The sequence below is a fragment of the Anguilla rostrata genome, chromosome 3 (assembly GCF_018555375.3).
Source record: "Anguilla rostrata isolate EN2019 chromosome 3, ASM1855537v3, whole genome shotgun sequence".
Classification (NCBI taxonomy): Eukaryota; Metazoa; Chordata; class Actinopteri; order Anguilliformes; family Anguillidae; genus Anguilla; species Anguilla rostrata.
This window is the reverse complement of record NC_057935.1, coordinates 5,113,683-5,130,354: the sequence shown is the minus strand read 5'-3', so window position 1 is coordinate 5,130,354 and position 16,672 is coordinate 5,113,683. Positions and strand designations below refer to the sequence as shown.

The 16,672-nt window shown below is 52.5% G+C and overlaps 1 protein-coding gene across 1 annotated transcript in view; it reads right to left on the bottom strand.

The window, feature by feature from the left end:
- The window catches only part of dnah2 (dynein, axonemal, heavy chain 2), a 110,076-nt gene that overhangs the window by 44,942 nt on the left and 48,462 nt on the right, over positions 1-16,672 (bottom strand). The window contains exons 27-41 of the mRNA XM_064325217.1: positions 16,471-16,651; positions 15,356-15,494; positions 13,680-13,897; positions 13,345-13,443; positions 12,768-12,893; positions 12,050-12,160; positions 9,414-9,602; positions 9,187-9,290; positions 8,701-8,890; positions 7,898-8,078; positions 6,606-6,733; positions 5,115-5,267; positions 3,939-4,064; positions 3,367-3,585; positions 632-749 (exon numbers count right to left, since the gene is read on the bottom strand). Coding sequence (XP_064181287.1) covers positions 632-749; positions 3,367-3,585; positions 3,939-4,064; positions 5,115-5,267; positions 6,606-6,733; positions 7,898-8,078; positions 8,701-8,890; positions 9,187-9,290; positions 9,414-9,602; positions 12,050-12,160; positions 12,768-12,893; positions 13,345-13,443; positions 13,680-13,897; positions 15,356-15,494; positions 16,471-16,651 — 2,282 coding nt within the window. The remainder of the gene's footprint in view (positions 1-631; positions 750-3,366; positions 3,586-3,938; positions 4,065-5,114; positions 5,268-6,605; positions 6,734-7,897; positions 8,079-8,700; positions 8,891-9,186; positions 9,291-9,413; positions 9,603-12,049; positions 12,161-12,767; positions 12,894-13,344; positions 13,444-13,679; positions 13,898-15,355; positions 15,495-16,470; positions 16,652-16,672) is intronic.

Here is a 16,672-nt window from a genome sequence, read left to right as displayed (position 1 = left end):
GTCTGTGTCTCTCAGCTGGTTATATATGCCTGCATGTCTGTGTCTGTGTCTCTCAGCTGGTTATATATGCCTACATGTCTGTGTCTGTGTCTCTCAGCTGGTTATATATGCCTACATGTCTGTGTCTGTGTCTCTCAGCTGGTTATATATGCCTGCATGTCTGTGTCTGTGTCTCTCAGCTGGTTATATATGCCTACATGTCTGTGTCTGTGTCTCTCAGCTGGTTATATATGCCTACATGTCTGTGTCTGTGTCTCTCAGCTGGTTATATATGCCTACATGTCTGTGTCTGTGTCTCTCAGCTGGTTATATATGCCTACATGTCTGTGTCTGTCGTGTTTCTAGTCGTTCGGTCTCTCAGCTGGTTATATATGCCTGCATGTCTGTGTCTGTGTCTCTCAGCTGGTTATATATGCTACATGTCTGTGTCTGTGTCTCTCAGCTGGTTATATATGCCTACATGTCTGTGTCTGTGTCTCTCAGCTGGTTATATATGCCTACATGTCTGTGTCTGTGTCTCTCAGCTGGTTATATATGCCTACACGTCTGCGTCTCTGTCTGTTCATTTTCCATTTCTCCCTCTGTACACCCGCCCCCCCGCCCCCCCCGCCCCCCCAGGATTCGGCAGTACCTGCGCAGGCCCCCCTCATGAGGGACGACAGCACCCCGTCCGTCCACTCGTTGGTGGAGAGGTCGTACTCCCCGTACAGCTCCCCCAGACTCACGGCCTTGGGGTTCAGAGGGCACTCCTGATGGGGTCAGAGGTCACAGAGGTCAGGGAGATGGAGGGATAAAAAGACAAAGGGATGAGAGGGTGAGGGAGGGAGGGAGGGGGCGGGTGGGACGGTAAGATAAGGGAGCATGTTGCTGGAAGAGCGGGAGGTAGAGACGGAGAGGGGGATGAAAAGACGGAGAGGTGGGCACGTGCTGTGGAACACAGTTGCAGGTGTAAAGACGAGGATGGGGGGAGGGGTTAGCGAATTAAAAAGTGAGACAGGAATAATGAGAAACGGGGGGAGGTGACGCTCGCATGGTGGGAGAGACACAGACGCCATAAATGAATGCAGAACACGTGAGAAGGAAAAGAGGGTGGAACGGCGGGGAGAGATAGAGAAAGAAGAGAGAGAGTGAGTAGAGAGGAGCAAAAGAGAGGTGAGAGCGAGAAGGAGCGATAGAGAGAGAGAGGGAGAGAGCGATAGAGAGAGAAAGAGAGAGAGAAAGAAAGTGATAGAGAGAGAGGGAGGGAGAGAGAGAGAGCAAGAGAGAGAGAGGGAGGGAGGGAGAGCGATAGAGAGAGAAAAAGAGACTGAGATAGAAAGAGAGTGATAGAGAGAGAGCGAGAGAGAGGGAGAATGAGAGCGAGAGAGAGAGAGCGATAGAGAGGGAGAGAGAGAGGGAGGGAGAGAGAGAGCGATAGAGAGAGAGGGAGGGAGAGAGAGCGATAGAGAGAGAAAGAGAGACTGAGATAGAGAGAGAGAAAGAGAGTGATAGAGAGAGCGATAGAGAGAGAGAGAGAGGGAGCGATAGAGAGAGAGAGATAGAGAGGGAGAGAGAGAGGGGATGTAAATAGGCATTCTGGAGTGCAGGGTGAGTCACAGGGGAGAGGGACACAGCAGCAACAGCAGAATAAAAATCAAGCCACACAGCAGTACTCAGGGATTGGAGGGCGAGTGAGAGAGAGTGACAGGGAGGGGTTTATGAAAAAGGCGAGAAAGGAGGAGAGTAAAAGATGTGAGGGGGGCTGTGTAACGTGGTGGTGGGGGGAGGGGGGGGGGGGGTAGGGGGCTGAGGAACGAAATCAGGAAAAGAAAAGCAGTGAACTGCAAAAAGCAGCTAATGATCTCAGTATGTACCTGTGCCAGACAGGCACACACACACAGACACACACACACACACACACACACACACACACACGCACACACACACACACACACACACACACACACACACACACACACACAGGAACACACACCGACACACACAGGAACCACACACACACACAGGAACACAAAACCCTGCGTCTATTTTAAACTGCACCTGGGAGACGGGGGAGGAGGAGGAGAGGTGACGCGGGGCGAAAGTTTTAAACGCGCCGCTCAAACGAAGACGCTTCGGAGGCGCGGAACAGCCGCGGAGAGCTGGGTTAGCTTCAAACGACGCCGCTCCAGCGACGCGCTTAGCATTCCAGCAACGCCGCCGCGACACTCCGCTCACGAGCTGTCGCTCCTCTCCCCGCGCATCGAGAAAAAACTGTAAATTTATTTGCTATTTTAGTTATTTCCACGCGCGCTCCTCTCCACGCAGTCTGAGAACATCGCCTGCGAACAGACAGCCGGCGGAGCGATCGCTTTTTTCTAAAAAAAAAAAAAATCGATAGCCGGCTTCGGCTTTATTCGCCCCGAAACGCGTCTTTCGCGCCCCACACCGCCCCGCCCAGCCCCGCCCCGCCTTTCAGGCCCGAGCGCTGGCGATAAAGCCGGCCAGCTGTGCGCCATTTTCCTGTCGGCGGGGCGAACGCCGCGCTGGGCTCTTTAATTGCGGCGGCGAGCCGCGATGGCGGCGGCGGCTGAGTTATCGCCGTCCTGCTGGAGACGCTCCGTTTAAAAAAGATCCATCGGGTTCCTCCGAGCGGCGAAATAATTTATGCCGCAGGGATCATTTGAAGGATCATAAAGTGGACGGAGTTAATAATGACAGAGAGAGGGAGAGACAGAGAGAGAGACAGAGAGAGAGAGAGATGAATTCCCAGAGGACCCCGGGGACGTCTCATTCCATCTGAGTGGATACGGCCCTGTGACTGTAAATCAGAGAGAAACGGACAAAAAAAGACAAGAAAAAAAAAAACACATGCATGTGGCTGTTGGAGCAAAACTTTCGGTGTGAACGTGACCAGGGACTGTATTATAGCCAGAAGATCACCACGATATCGCCTTACTCGCAGAAAACACAGAGATGAGCTCCACCAATCCTGGCGTACGTTGTCAACAGCCAATACATAACGATAGCGACAGCGACTGGGGAATACTTTCTGCTTATACGTCCAGGATCCCAGTGAGAATTACCACACAGCAGCTAGACAGCATCCACAGTAACCGTTGGTGTCGCTCGATTGGATGTTACCAACGCGTCCCACCATTGGTGGAGCTCTTGGTTGTTACCAACGCATCCCACCATTGGTGGAGCTCTTGGTTGTTACCAACGCGTCCCACCATTGGTGGAGCTCTTGGTTGTTACCAACGCGTCCCACCATTGGTGGAGCTCTTGGTTGTTACCAACGCGTCCCACCATTGGTGGAGACGGACGGACGGACGGACGGACGGACGGACGGACAGAGAGACGCACAGACGGACGGACGGACGGACTCACCCGGACCACGTTGTAGCTGGGGTCGCCCTTGCGGTGCATTGTGGTGAGCACGCTCTGCAGCGTCCTCCAGGTGACGGTCTTGCCGCTGCCGGTCTTGCCCACGATCATGGTGGAGTGGCGGGAGTTCTTGGTCTCGTACAGCTGGATCACCTTGGTGACGGTGAAGGGCGTGACCTGCAGGCCGCTCTGCCGCAGCTCCGCCTCGATGGTTTTCTGCAGCTGCGTGCGGCACGGGGGGGGGGCGGGGGGGGGCGGAGAAACTCACACGCTCGGCAGGGAACTCACCGCCCGCGGGAAAACTCATTCGCCAACGTGTGCTCCAAGCAGGACTTAGGTTTATTCATCAACGCTAACAATACAAATCCAGTCACAATGCTAATTTTCTATTCGCTAGATTCTCACTTCATCTTGTAGGAAATCATTGGCCAGGTCACATGACCCTAATTGGCTGGTAACCCAGCGTATGAAATGCAGCTTTTTACTCAGCGTGAAACTGGGTCCTAACTGTTCTCTAACTCAGTACTGAGGTTTGTAATGCACTGGCCAGCCTGCATGGCCCTGTCGGACCGTACCTTTCCGTAGTCGATGGTGGGGGTGTCCACGCCAGGAAACAGGTCCTGGACGATACCACTGAAGAGCGGCAGGTCGACAGCCGTCAGTTTGGCGATGTTCATGTCCTTCATGGACATCAGCAGGATCTGCGGGGAGGGCGAAAGGCGGGTCAGAGACACTGTGTCTAAGACCGTTAAAGGTCTTTGACATTTTCACAGTGCATATCAAACCGAAAATAAGACTGCATGAAACTTTCTAAACTCAGAGAACAGGAAGTGGTTTTTTTTTTTTTTTTTTTTTTTTTAATTATTAGAAAGCTTTACTACTCAACTGTCTGATCTTCATTATTCCAGATCTTGTGGACCAAACTCCTCCAACATTTTTTAAGCTAGACATACCAAATCTCCCCTACCCCTATCACATCGCTTGTGCTCCGTAAAGCTAGCTGAGAAGCACCACTTCTACTGCTAGACATTGTTTCTCTAAGTATAACCTACTACAAGCCTGCTGTGAGCTTAAGCTGTTTACAAAACTAACTCATAACTACAGCTAAAATAGACAGACAGGTAGTTGCCGCCAGCTACTTTATTTGTATTATGGTAAATGTGAAGCTGTTTAAACCAAACCTGGGAAGGTTGAGTTTGTTGCATCATTTATATGCAACGAATGTCAGAATTTGCTTCAGGGAAAGTTTGCTATCAAGCCAGAACACACAACAAGGGGACAGCATACCATCACGGTTTCACCCTGTAACTTAGATAGCTCGTTCTAACCAGCTAGGTCACGGCTAGCTAGGCGAAGATGCTCGCAAACTTGCTGCGTCGCGTGAACTTGAAACTTAATATCAGGCTGATGCCGCTGTTTTACTGTTTGTACTTTTCTCTCCTTTCAATTTTAAGCTTTCAAAACCGGGCCCCGAGGCAAACCAATTAAAGTTTGTCCTTCAAACTTTTTTTTTTTTCCCGAGCTGCATCTCAGATCCCACCAGGGAGCGAGAGGAGACTCTTTTATTTATTTTTGTTTCGTTTTTTTGGTGATCGGTGCTGCTCAGCGCCTTCATGCTCGTGTCCCGCTCTCAGACAGACGGCAAGCCGTTGAAACGACCCTTGCCACAGGATGCGGGGGGGGGGGGGGGGGGGGGGGGGCGGGCGGGCAGGCAGATGGGGGTGAAAGGTCACGTGGGCCGGCGGCCGCACCTCCTCGTCTCCGCTGTCGGGGCAGACGCGGCGCTTCTTCCCCGCGTAGCGCAGGAGCGAGGTCAGGGCGCGCAGGCCGAAGTCGTAGTGGTCCTGCTTGGACAGCTGCTGCACCGCCAGCGAGTACAGAGTGAACACCTTCTTCGCCAGCATCTGAGACGCACAGGAAACACACACACACGCTGCAGTGAATACACACAAACACACGCTGCAGTGAATACACGGTGTACAGCTCATTTAACCTATCTGAAGCTCACAACCTACATACACATATGCTCACTCACACACCACACACACACACAGACACACACACACACACACATCCTCACACATACACACACACACACACACACACAATCCTCACACAATCACACACACACACACACATGAACACACAAAATCCTCATACACAAGCATACACATGCACAAGCGCATGCACACATGCACACACACACGCACATGAACACACACCCAAGCAAACACATGCACACGCACAGGCACACACACTCACACTCACACAATAAGCACAGTACCATATTTTCGCATTAGGAGATGCAGGGACATATTCCTGAGTTACTGTCCATCATACAACTTGTTGTGGGTCATGATCCAAGTGAAGTCCTGGATGAATTCAATAACTGCACAAAACTATAACTTAGCTTTGGTGAAAAATCCCTGAAACTATCAAAACCAAACATGCGACACAAATGACTGGCTGAAAAGCGGTACCTGGTAGACCTACGCTGCAGGGCAATATTTTTTTTAGGATGTTTTATCCTTCCAAAAAATTCAAAAACCTCTGCCAGTACCCCATGGGGTCGTCGGTTTGAGTCAGAAGCTTTGCTGCGGGGCCGAAGCAGTGGTGTAGTTCTAAATTAAAACACGTATTTGCTTATATGCGTGCCAAAAAGCACCCCCCGCCCGCCCCCACACCCACAAACCCTTCCCCCCCCCCTGCATTTGCATAAGCTCTGACTTCAGTCACTTCAGAACCAGTGCTTGATGTGATGTGAGAAGGGCCCCCTGCCCCCTCCGCCCCTCCCCTGCCCCCACCCCCCACCCCACCCCCCCCCACGCTCATATCTATCCCCAGAAGGCAGCAGCCGGGCTCTGGCAGGAGATGGCCGCTTCCTGCCCGCTTCCTCTCGGCTCATTGGTGGCGGTGTCCCCGACCGGCGAGCGGCACGCAGCTGCCCCTCCGTCCCCCCCCCCCCCCGTGGAGCGGTGATCGCGTGTCAGCAACGCAGAGGGGCCGCGCGGGTCAGGGGAGGAGCGTCCGCCGCGCGGTTTCCACGGCGCTGCCGCGGCGCTGGCGAGATCTCCGTACCGGCCGACGGCGCGTCACCTTAAACTACGCTCATTGGGCGGGCGCGCTCATCCCGAGCGACGGGCGGTGGTGGGGAACATCGGGGGGAAGGCTACACCGCGGTGTGGAGGGGCGGGCTCAGTGCCCGGGTGGCGCGGGCCCTTGGCGTGAGGCGCGAGGCGTACCTTGCAGTTGTTGAAGCCCTCCCCGAACAGCGTGATTTCGGCGATGAGCGTGGAGTCCGGCACCACCATGGAGATGGGCCGGAACATGGACTTCAGGTTGTCTGGGAGCTCCGTGCGCCCGGCGTAGCCTGGAGAGGGGGGGGCACACCGGGGGGGGTCAGAGAACGAGGGGGGGCGGTGGGGGGAGGGGGCACACCGGGAGGTCAGAGAACGAGGGGGGGGGCGGGGGGGTGAGGGTGTGGGGGTCACCGCCGAAGCTGTAATTCTGAGCTTGGGGCTCCGCATTTCGTTTCGGTTGCCATGGTGAGAGAAGGTCACCGTGCGCGTTTGTGTCTCCGTCCCAGACTGCGGTACGTGCACGGGGGGGGGGGGGGGCTGTGTGTCACGGCTGCTGACCGAAATGCTAAATCCCTGGCCAATGAATATGCATGTGTGCGGAGTGCTATGTGACTGAAGACACTGTACACCAGTGTTATTACTGCCGCATAGCTGTACACACATTGTATATGTTTGAACAGTACAGGCCTATTGTGCTATGAATTAGAACAACATAAGAACACGAGAAAAAGTGATGACCATACTGTACCAGGCCATTCAGCCCAGCTTGGCTCATCATTCTTTTTTTTTCTTTTTTTTTTTTAATAGATGTACGAAATAAATAAGAGAAACGATCTATATAAAAACCATCAACAAACAATAAAAGCAAATCCTAAAAGAATCCAAAAGAAAAAAAATCTAACAATCATTAAAAACGATCAATCAATAAAACAATAAAACCCAATAAAAAACGATAAAACTCCAGACAATCACGTTTGACAGTATAATGAATGGTATATGCCTGTGAAGGATGCTATGTTTTAAAGCACACATGCCTTTGCAAGAATACTGTCAGTGTAATAAAGCTGTGTGCCAAATATAAGGATGCTGAATGTCTGTGTAATAAACACTTTGTGCTGTTGTAAGGATGCTATATGTCTGTGTAATAAAGTGTGTATGACAATGTAATAAACGCTATATGCTGGTGTAAGCATACTCTAATGGCTGAATAATTAAATGCGTATGCCTATGTAAAGAAGCTGCATGCCCGTGTAATACAGGCATTACACTTGCGTAATAAATTATTTACTAATCTGTAGTGAACGTTGCTATAACTATGTAAGGAAACTGTATGTCTGTGTAATAAATGACTTACACATGTGTAATAAATGAATGACATACACCGGCGTACTAAATGATCTACACCCATGTAATAAGCGTTGTACACCCGGGTAAGGAATGTGAAACGGCTGTACCGGGGTTCATGGTGATGAAGATGCCGCAGGACCACACCAGGCGGATGTCCCGGCCCTCGAACGTGAAGTTGGTGGCCCCGGCGGCCAGGGCGGAGAGGATGGACAGGATCTGCTGCGCCACCACCGACAGCACCTCGATGTTGATGCGGTTGAACTCGTCGAAGCAGCCCCACGCGCCCGTCTGCCGGGGGAGAAAAACACGAGTGTGTGTGTGAGGGCCGTACGGTTTAACAGGCCGGGGCTGTGCTGAGCAGAACCTGCGCTGTACAACAGCGGCGTCATTCTGCACGGTGCACTTCCTGCTTTGTGCAGTAACTCCACATTCAGGGTTTCTGAAAGGGCGGTCTTCACAGGGGTACCGTTTTTTAGACTACAGTATGTGTTAAAAGTGAGCAAGCTCCCAGTAAAGTGCCTGTGTTGCCTGAGCTGTACAGTGCCTGTGCTGTTCAGTGCCTGTGTTACATGTGTTGTTCAGTGCCTGTGTTGCCTGTGCTGTACACTGCCTGTGTTACCTGTGCTGTACAGTGACTGTGTTGCCTGTGCTGTACAGTGCCTGTGTTCCTTGTGCTGTACAGTGCCTGTGTTGCCTGTGTTGTTCAGAGCCTGTGTTACATGTGCTGTACACTGCCTGTGTTACATGTGCTGTACAGTGTCTGTGTTGCCTGTGCTGTACAGTGCCTGTGTTGCCTGTGCTGTACAGTGCCTGTGTTGCCTGTGCCGTACAGTGCCTGTGTTACATGTGCTGTACACTGCCTGTGTTACATGTGCTGTACAGTGCCTGTGTTGCCTGTGCTGTCCCGTACCTGAGCCAGGCCAGAGTACATGCGGCCCATGGATTTGAAGTCCAGGCCCTCGGAGCAGTTGACCACGATGACGTACATGCCCATGGCCTTGCCCAGGTCCTTCACCGTCTCCGTCTTCCCCGTGCCGGCCGGGCCCTTGGGGGAGCCCCCCCGGTTCAGGTGCAGGGCCGTGGTTAGGGTCATGTAGCACCTGTGGGGGGGGGGAGGGGGTGGGGGCACAGTCAGAGGCACAGCAGCACGCAGGCACGCGGCGTCCGCTTCCCCACTCCCTGCCCTGAGTAACGTGGAGACCGCCTCGCTGAGCGCTTCATCGCTTAGCGCTGGACCGGCAGGACGTGTGATCTCTTAATGCCTGCACTGTCTGTTATGACCGACCTCATAACCGCAGCTGATGCTGGCCCCAGATCTCCACGGTGACGCGCGATAACAGCTACAGCCGTGATAAGGGCAATGGTGACGACATCAGCGGAGGGGGGCGGGGTTTACCTGTCAGTGAGGGGGGTGATGACCAGGCGGCCGGAGTTGCCCAGGTACTCGTATCCGTACAGGAAGCGCGTGTTGGTCTGTCTGATGATGCAGTCGTCCACGTCCTGCGCAGACGAGAGGGTTTGGGGTGAAGGGGAATCTGCCCCGCTCTTACCTGACTGTTTCAACATCCCCCTCACCGCCCCCCAACCCACCTCTTGTGTCTCTGCCCCCCCCCCGCCCCTCACCTTATCCCAGTACAGACGCAGCTGGCTCAGCCAATCGAAGGAGGACACGTCGCAGCACCCGGCCTTGGCCAGCTTGTCGATGACGTCGCGGTTGTGGACCTCCACGGTCACCAGCGCCACGATCTTCAGCCGCAGGATCTTGGACAGGTTCCCGCGGATGGCCTCCGAGTACCGCCGCAGCATCGACACCTGCGGCCGGGTCCACAGCGATCCCATAATGCAGCACGCTCTCGCGACACACACCCCCACGACCACCACACACACGCACACACACGCACACACACACACATGCACACTCGCACTGGCTGGGTGATGTTCATCGGCGACCGGCCGAGTTCGGGCCACGGTGTTCGGCGTGAGCGGTAACCAAGCAAAGCAGATTACAGCTCAGAGTTCCTGACAACGGCGAGGGACAATTATCCCAAACAAGCTCATTTTGTAAAGAGGCACGCTTCAAAATTTGAACTACAAAAATGATTACGCGGAACAAAAACATGAAAGGGCCCCAGTGTTTCACTGATGGGCCAGGACTTCATTGTAGCTAACAAGCTACCGCAGCTCCTTTTGAAATGCCAACAAAGTATTCAGCGCTCGTTCGCAAACATCAAATTAAATGTCAGTCACTAGCAGCATTGTGTCCTATGAGACGTCAGCAAACAAGCCCTGACAAATTTCTTTGTGTAAGCAAGGCGCTCAAATTTATACGTGTCAACGTCATGATACGGCGCACGAGACACAGCTGAAAACACAAACACACAAATCAATTATTATCACGCCTTTTGGACTTCCACGTGCATTGTTCACAAAAGACAAAGGAGGACACGTAAAATTCACGTGACGAATTCAGAACGCTGTAAATTCGGTCATTTTTAAACGTACACGTTGATCAGTGCGACATTTCAAAAACGTTCGCGATTGAGCAGCGCTGGAATAATGCCTGCGGCTACACAGCTTTTCCAGAATCTTCCCCGGCGTGGTCATGTGACAGCCCTTCTCACCTCAGGGCACAGGCTGCCCATTACTGGCTGTGTTACTGAGTATTTGTGGGAAGTGTGATGTATAGAAAAACTGTTAGCACATAAAATGAAATGTCCGTATACACGAAGTGAACTTGGCCCAGGCGCTCAGAGCCGGAGAGAGCAGCCGTGTGAGCTGCAGGCATTCGCACCCGGGCCTGACTGATAATCAGCCGAGGACGTTCCCCTTTTGCCCTTGTCTGGCCCAGGGGTCAGGGCACGGTCTGTTCAGACCGCCCCATTTTTTTGGGGGCAGATGCCTTAATGTAGGCGTCTACCTACCCCCTGTTCTTCGTGCAGAGCGAGCAAGTTTTTGTTTTTTTTATTTCATTTCCCGTGAAGAGCATCCAAGTTTTTTTTTTTCTTTCAAAAAATAAAAATGAAAATAAAATCAGGTGATGACATTTTCACAGTTTCTCACTTTCCTGTGCCTACCCCGGCGCACTGCGTCACGGCGCATACAAAACAAGCTTTTTATAGCCCCGGTAGTATTTCTGCTAATACCGAGCGTTGTGGCTATGATTACTAGACACAATTCAAGTGAATGCCCAATCAAGGCGACACATTTTCGCAGCATTCAAAACGATCTGTTGCTCTGCTCTTGCCCTCCGTGACGCCGTTCACCTGTTCAAGTGCGACGTTTCTTTAACACGGAACACAGAAGTAATCAGGGCCCACGAGTTTGATTAAAACGCAGAACTGAATCACTTTTCGCCCTGAAATCACAAGTCGCAGTCACTTTTGCTCTGATGTTTTTGAAAGGAGAATTCTAATGAAACGCCATTTCCATTTTGAGCAAATAAAAAAATAAATCTCGCTACAACACGTTTATAACACATTCACTAAAAAACGAGCACGCACCCTGCAAAAGGAAATGAACTGCTCATGTAGAACACACCCCGGGACAATATCGATAATATTCATCGTGACAGCAACAGCGAGCTTTACACACACACTTTATCTGCTCTCAGAAGAAAAATGCCAAAGGTGTTAAATGCTATTATTGCGCTCACTGGTACTTATTTCAAGGCCAACGGACGCTGGAACAATTCCGCTCTTTTACTCTACGCTGCGTCACTTCAGTGGGAGCGACGCTGTTCACAACGGCGGTTTTTCTCCGTGACGCGCAGACTGCGCACAGTGACGAGAGGCACCTGGGCCACTTCAGGGCTCTGGCGTTTAAAATGCTGCATCGTGCGGCGTAAGCTCTCTCCTGCACCTGCATGCGCTTCAGCGTATAACAGCAGCACCACTCATTTCCACCTCAGCTGCGCAGTGTGCTGTGTGCTTCTGTGTGCGTCTGTGCTAAAGAAAGAGGCGGAGCTTGTTAGCTGCGCAGTGCACACTCAGGGCTGCGTGCGTCTGTGCTAAAGAAAGGGGCGGAGCTTGTTAGCTGCGCAGTGCGCACTCAGGGCTGCGTGCTCTGTCTAAAGAAAGAGGCGGAGCTTGTTAGCTGCGCAGTGCACACTCAGGGCCTCACTCAGGGCTGCGTGCCTCTGTGCTAAAGAAAGAGGCGGAGCTTGTTAGCTGCACAGTGCACACTCAGAGCCTCGCTCAAAGCTGCGTGCTCCTGTGCTAAAGAAAGGGGCGGAGCTCGTCACCCCCGCGTCGGCCGCTCACCTGCTTCTTCTTCATGGATTTGAGGGCCGTCTTGTCTGCGCGCTCCTTGCCGATCATCAGAGACTTGGTGACGTCGGTGGTCCACTGGATCTGGCTGGCAGTGATGAGCATCTGCGCGGCGTGGTGGGGGTGGGGGGGGGGGGGTGTCAGGGACAGGGGACAGAGGCAAGCATAATGGCATTAAAGCACCAAACTTTCAAGGTTTTATTAGACTGTTTCTTTTTGATAGTTTTACTGTTTTTTTGTCTGCAGACACAATGTCTACCTGTTCTGCTTGGTTGTTTTAAGTTCGTAGGTTTGCTCTGCACTGATCTATTTTATTATTGACGCGTTTGATGACATTACGGTTGTGCTATCGCAATACATGTGTTTGCTTGCAGTGCCAATAAAGCCGGTTAAATTCAGCCGTGCCGAAATAAAGCAGTTTGAGAGAGAACAAGACAGCAAGAAGTTGAATTGAGTTGCCGGAGTTTTATAGTTTGATTCAGTTTGATTCAGTTAGCTTTCTGCAGTATCAGATAAGTGAGTGAGAACAGTGAGGCACATACTCACAGTGTGAGTGTGTGTGTGTGTGTGTATAGTGTGTGTGTGTGTGTGAGTGTGTGTAGTGTGTATAGTGTGTACAGTGTGTGTGTGTGTGTGTGTGTGTAGTGTGTGTATAGTGTGTGTGTGTGTAGTGTGTGTATAGTGTGTACAGTGCATACAGGGCTGTGCTTACCTGCCCAGGCCAGTCTCTCACCCACTTGTCTCTCTTCCCGGTCATCTTCCTCAGGCCCATGCGGCAGTTCCTCAGGCAGTCCTTCAGTGTGAAGCGCATGGTGTGCTCTATGTCACACAGCCAGGCCTGCACACACAGACAGGCACAGAGACACAGACACAGAGAGAGACACAGGGACACAGGAAAAGACAACAGAAAAAACACAGACACACAGAGACAAAAACAGGGACACAGAGCACACAAGAGACACAGACACACGAGAGACACACAGAGGACACAGAGAGAGACACAGGAACAGAGGACATCAGACATAGAAAGTCAGCAGGGATGATGTCAGCAGTGTGATGTCAGCTGCGGTACAGACACGAGTCGGAGGAAGACTCTTCACGTGCAGATGGAATTGCAGGCGACCAATCAGGCGGCGGGAGGGCACTGGTGTGGCGGTGCTCTCAGTGTCAGCCAGCTGAACCCCTCCCATGACTGGGTGACACCAGTGCCAACTGCGTTAAGGGCTGCTCAAGGCCGCCACTGGCCTGTGGCGGTTTCAGACGGAGTGTGTAGTGAAGACGAAGCTCACCTCCACTGGCCCCTCCAGCAGCACTGTGTGGGTGAAGTCCACAAACTCCCCGTCCGACGAGAACATGCCGTTAGCCTCCGACTTGCTGCTGATCCCCATCTGAAGAGCAGGCAGGCACAGTGAGGGAGCTCTTACACTTACTCTGCATGAGCTAACTGGCCGTGTGTGTGTGTCTGCATGTGTGTGTGTACGTTTATGTGTGTCTGAGTGTGTGCGCGTGTGAGAGAGTGCGCGTGTGAGAGAGTGCGTGTATGTGAGTGTGTGTGTGAATGTGTGTGCGTGCGTGTGTGCGTGTATGTGTGTGTCTGTGCTCCAGCGTGCTCCTCAGACAGTACCTTACTGATCCTCAGGCTCTTGATGTTGTCGAAGCACTTCTTGAGGTGCGGCTGGACCGCCTCCGGGTTGCGAGCCTGTCCCAGGATCTCCAGCAGGTCGTCGTTGGACAGGAAGTAGAAGCGAGGGAAGATCTGCCGCTTGGTCTCCAGGTACATGTCCAGGGACTTCTGAATCTCCTCCAGCCTGCTGTTCATGTCCGTCAGCTTCTCCAGCAGTCCTGAGGCAAGAGAGAGAGGCAGAACCACCCTTCTAAGGACAAACAAACGAAAACGCACTTTTACCCTGAATGGACTCTATCCTGTAATTCATGTTGCAGTTCGGTTAATGGCTCTATCCTGTTATAATGGGTACAGTAAGATATCCCCCATGATGCCCCACACCTCTTTCCTTTTCTCCCCATCTTCCTCCTCCTCTGTTTGGTCCTCACACGTGATCAGACTGGATTGTAAAGTGTGCAAACACACACACACACACTAATAAATCCCAAGCCAGGGACTCACCAGCGTGAATGTGAGCTCGAGCCTCACAGAGTTTGAGACCACCGCGTGTATAAATATCCCGCTGACAGAAAAGTGCTTCTTGCAGGACATTTGGTATTCCGACAACCTGACCTTCAGCAACGCCGCAGAGAGGCTAATGTCAGAGCCCAAATAAGTAAAAATGTCTGTTTCCAAATATCAGCGCCTCAGCAGCTATACAACAGACATTCAGACGTGTTTATAGCAACACCACTGACATTATATTAACACGTTTTTGTCCCCTGGAAACTATCCAGTCAATATTGTAAAACTGCCACAACCTGCCAGGCACATTCACTAAGCAGCCAAAGCAAAATATATTTTTTTAAATTCCATTTTTAAAAAGCAGCAGCAATAGCAGCACATAAGAGAATTTTATTCTTCTTTTTTTTTAAAAAATGGGAGCAGACAGTCTCTGCCCCCCCTTTTACATCTCCTGCTTTATCCAGACAGGTTGGGGACGTCGCAGAGAAAGGCACCGCGCAGGTCAGACAGAGTCACGGCAGCGATCGAACCCTCGCCCCCATGAGGGGAATGCGTGTGCCTTGAGAGAGGGCCGTCTGCACAGCTCCAGACCTCTCTGCACCGGGGAGCACTTCCTAATGTCTCTCCGCACCCCACGCTCTTTAGAACTGCTCACAGGAACAGAGATCTGTGGCCAAGAGCCAACGTTTCGGCACTGCGTGACCCCCCCAGCTACCTGTTTCCAGTCTGCAACTGCATCACTAGGCGTACTATAGTCTCCATTACATTCACAAGTACAAAATAAAAGGACATACTGTGTTCACTATGTGAAAATATCCACATTTCCTGGGTAATGTGTCTCTTTCAGAGCTCTCTCTCTCTCTCTCTCTCTCTCTGTCCCCTACCTGGGTAATGTGTCTCTTTCAGAGCTAAGGGCCCCTCCCTCTCTCTCTCTCTCTGTCCCCTACCTGGGTAATGTGTCTCTTTCAGAGCTAAGGGCCCCTCTCCCTCTCTCTCTCTCTCTCTCTCTCTCTCTCTCTCTCTCTCTCTGTCCCCTACCTGGGTAATGTGTCTCTTTCAGAGCTAAGGGCCCCTCCCTCTCTCTCTCTCTCTGTCCCCTACCTGGGTAATGTGTCTCTTTCAGAGCTAAGGGCCCCCCTCTCTCTCTCTCCCTCCCTCCCTCCCTCCCTTACCTGGGTAATGCGTCCCTCTCAGCGCATTGTTGTCCTTGCTGAGCCGGTCCATGATGGTCTTCCAGCTGGAGTTGATCTTGTCGAACTCCGTGGTCTCCCGGGGCAGCTGTTTCCGAATGTCCTCCCCCAGGAAAATGTTCTGTGAGCGGGACGGACACACACACACACACACAGCTCCAGCTCACGCTCCCATCCCACACGGCTGACCGGTCGCATGTCCGTACGGCCAGAGCGTGCGGGCGTGTTCTACGCTTCGCTTTAAGGCGTGGCACGTCCGATTCCACGTGTTCAGCGCGAGATCGCGTTTGTCCCGGTCTCTCCGAGCGTTCCAGCCGTCCTGACAATCAGCTCCATAACGAGGTGTCTGGTGACTCTAGTGCGTGCATTATGGGATGGTTATTTGTCAGTAGGAAGCTGGTGACAGAAGATCTGATAGCGCTGGAATCCGACCCAGGCTACTGCCGGGTGCGATTCTAATTGGATTTGGATGGATCTGAACCTCCGCCTGCGATTAGCGGCGCTCGGGCCTCAATCGTCACGCGCGACACGTGTGGGATTCGTCAAGAAAAAGGATCCATGTCGTCTGAAGCGGGAGACGCAAACAGGGCCTGAATGCCTGATGAGTGGGGATGAGTGTGCGTGTGTGAGCGTGAGCACAGTGCGTATGTGTGTACATGTGTGAGTGTGTGCACAGTGCGTATGTGTGTACATGTGTGAGTGTGTGCACAGTGCGTATGTGTGTACATGTGTGAGTGTGTGCACAGTGCGTATGTGTGTACATGTGTGAGTGTGTGCACAGTGCGTATGTGTGTGCATGCGTGAGCGTGTGCAGTGTGAGATGTGTGTGTACGTGACCGCGTGTACAGTGTGAGATGTGTGTGCGTGAGCGTGAACGCGTGTGCAGTGTGACGTGTGTGTGTGTGTGAGCGTGAGTGCGTGCAGTGTGAGGTGCGTGAGCGTGATCGTGAGTGTGTGCAGTGTGAGATGTGTGTACGTGCGTGAGCGTGTGTGCAGTGTGAGATGTGTGTGTGTGTATGTGTGTGAGTGTGTGCAGTGTGAGATGTGCGTGCGTGCGTGAGCGTGTGTGCAGTGTGTATCTGCGCAGGTGAGGGCACCTCCAGGTACATCCACTGGCGCTGCACGGTCAGGATCATCTCGATGACCTCCAGCACCAGGGACAGGCAGCGCTCCCAGCGGTCCACCTCCTTCTCGAAGGCGCGCACGAAGCGGGACGCCTTCATGGTGGACAGGGTCACCTGGTTATCCTCCAGCGCCTGGAACACCTCCTCCGTGCCCCTGAGCGCCCACACAGACACA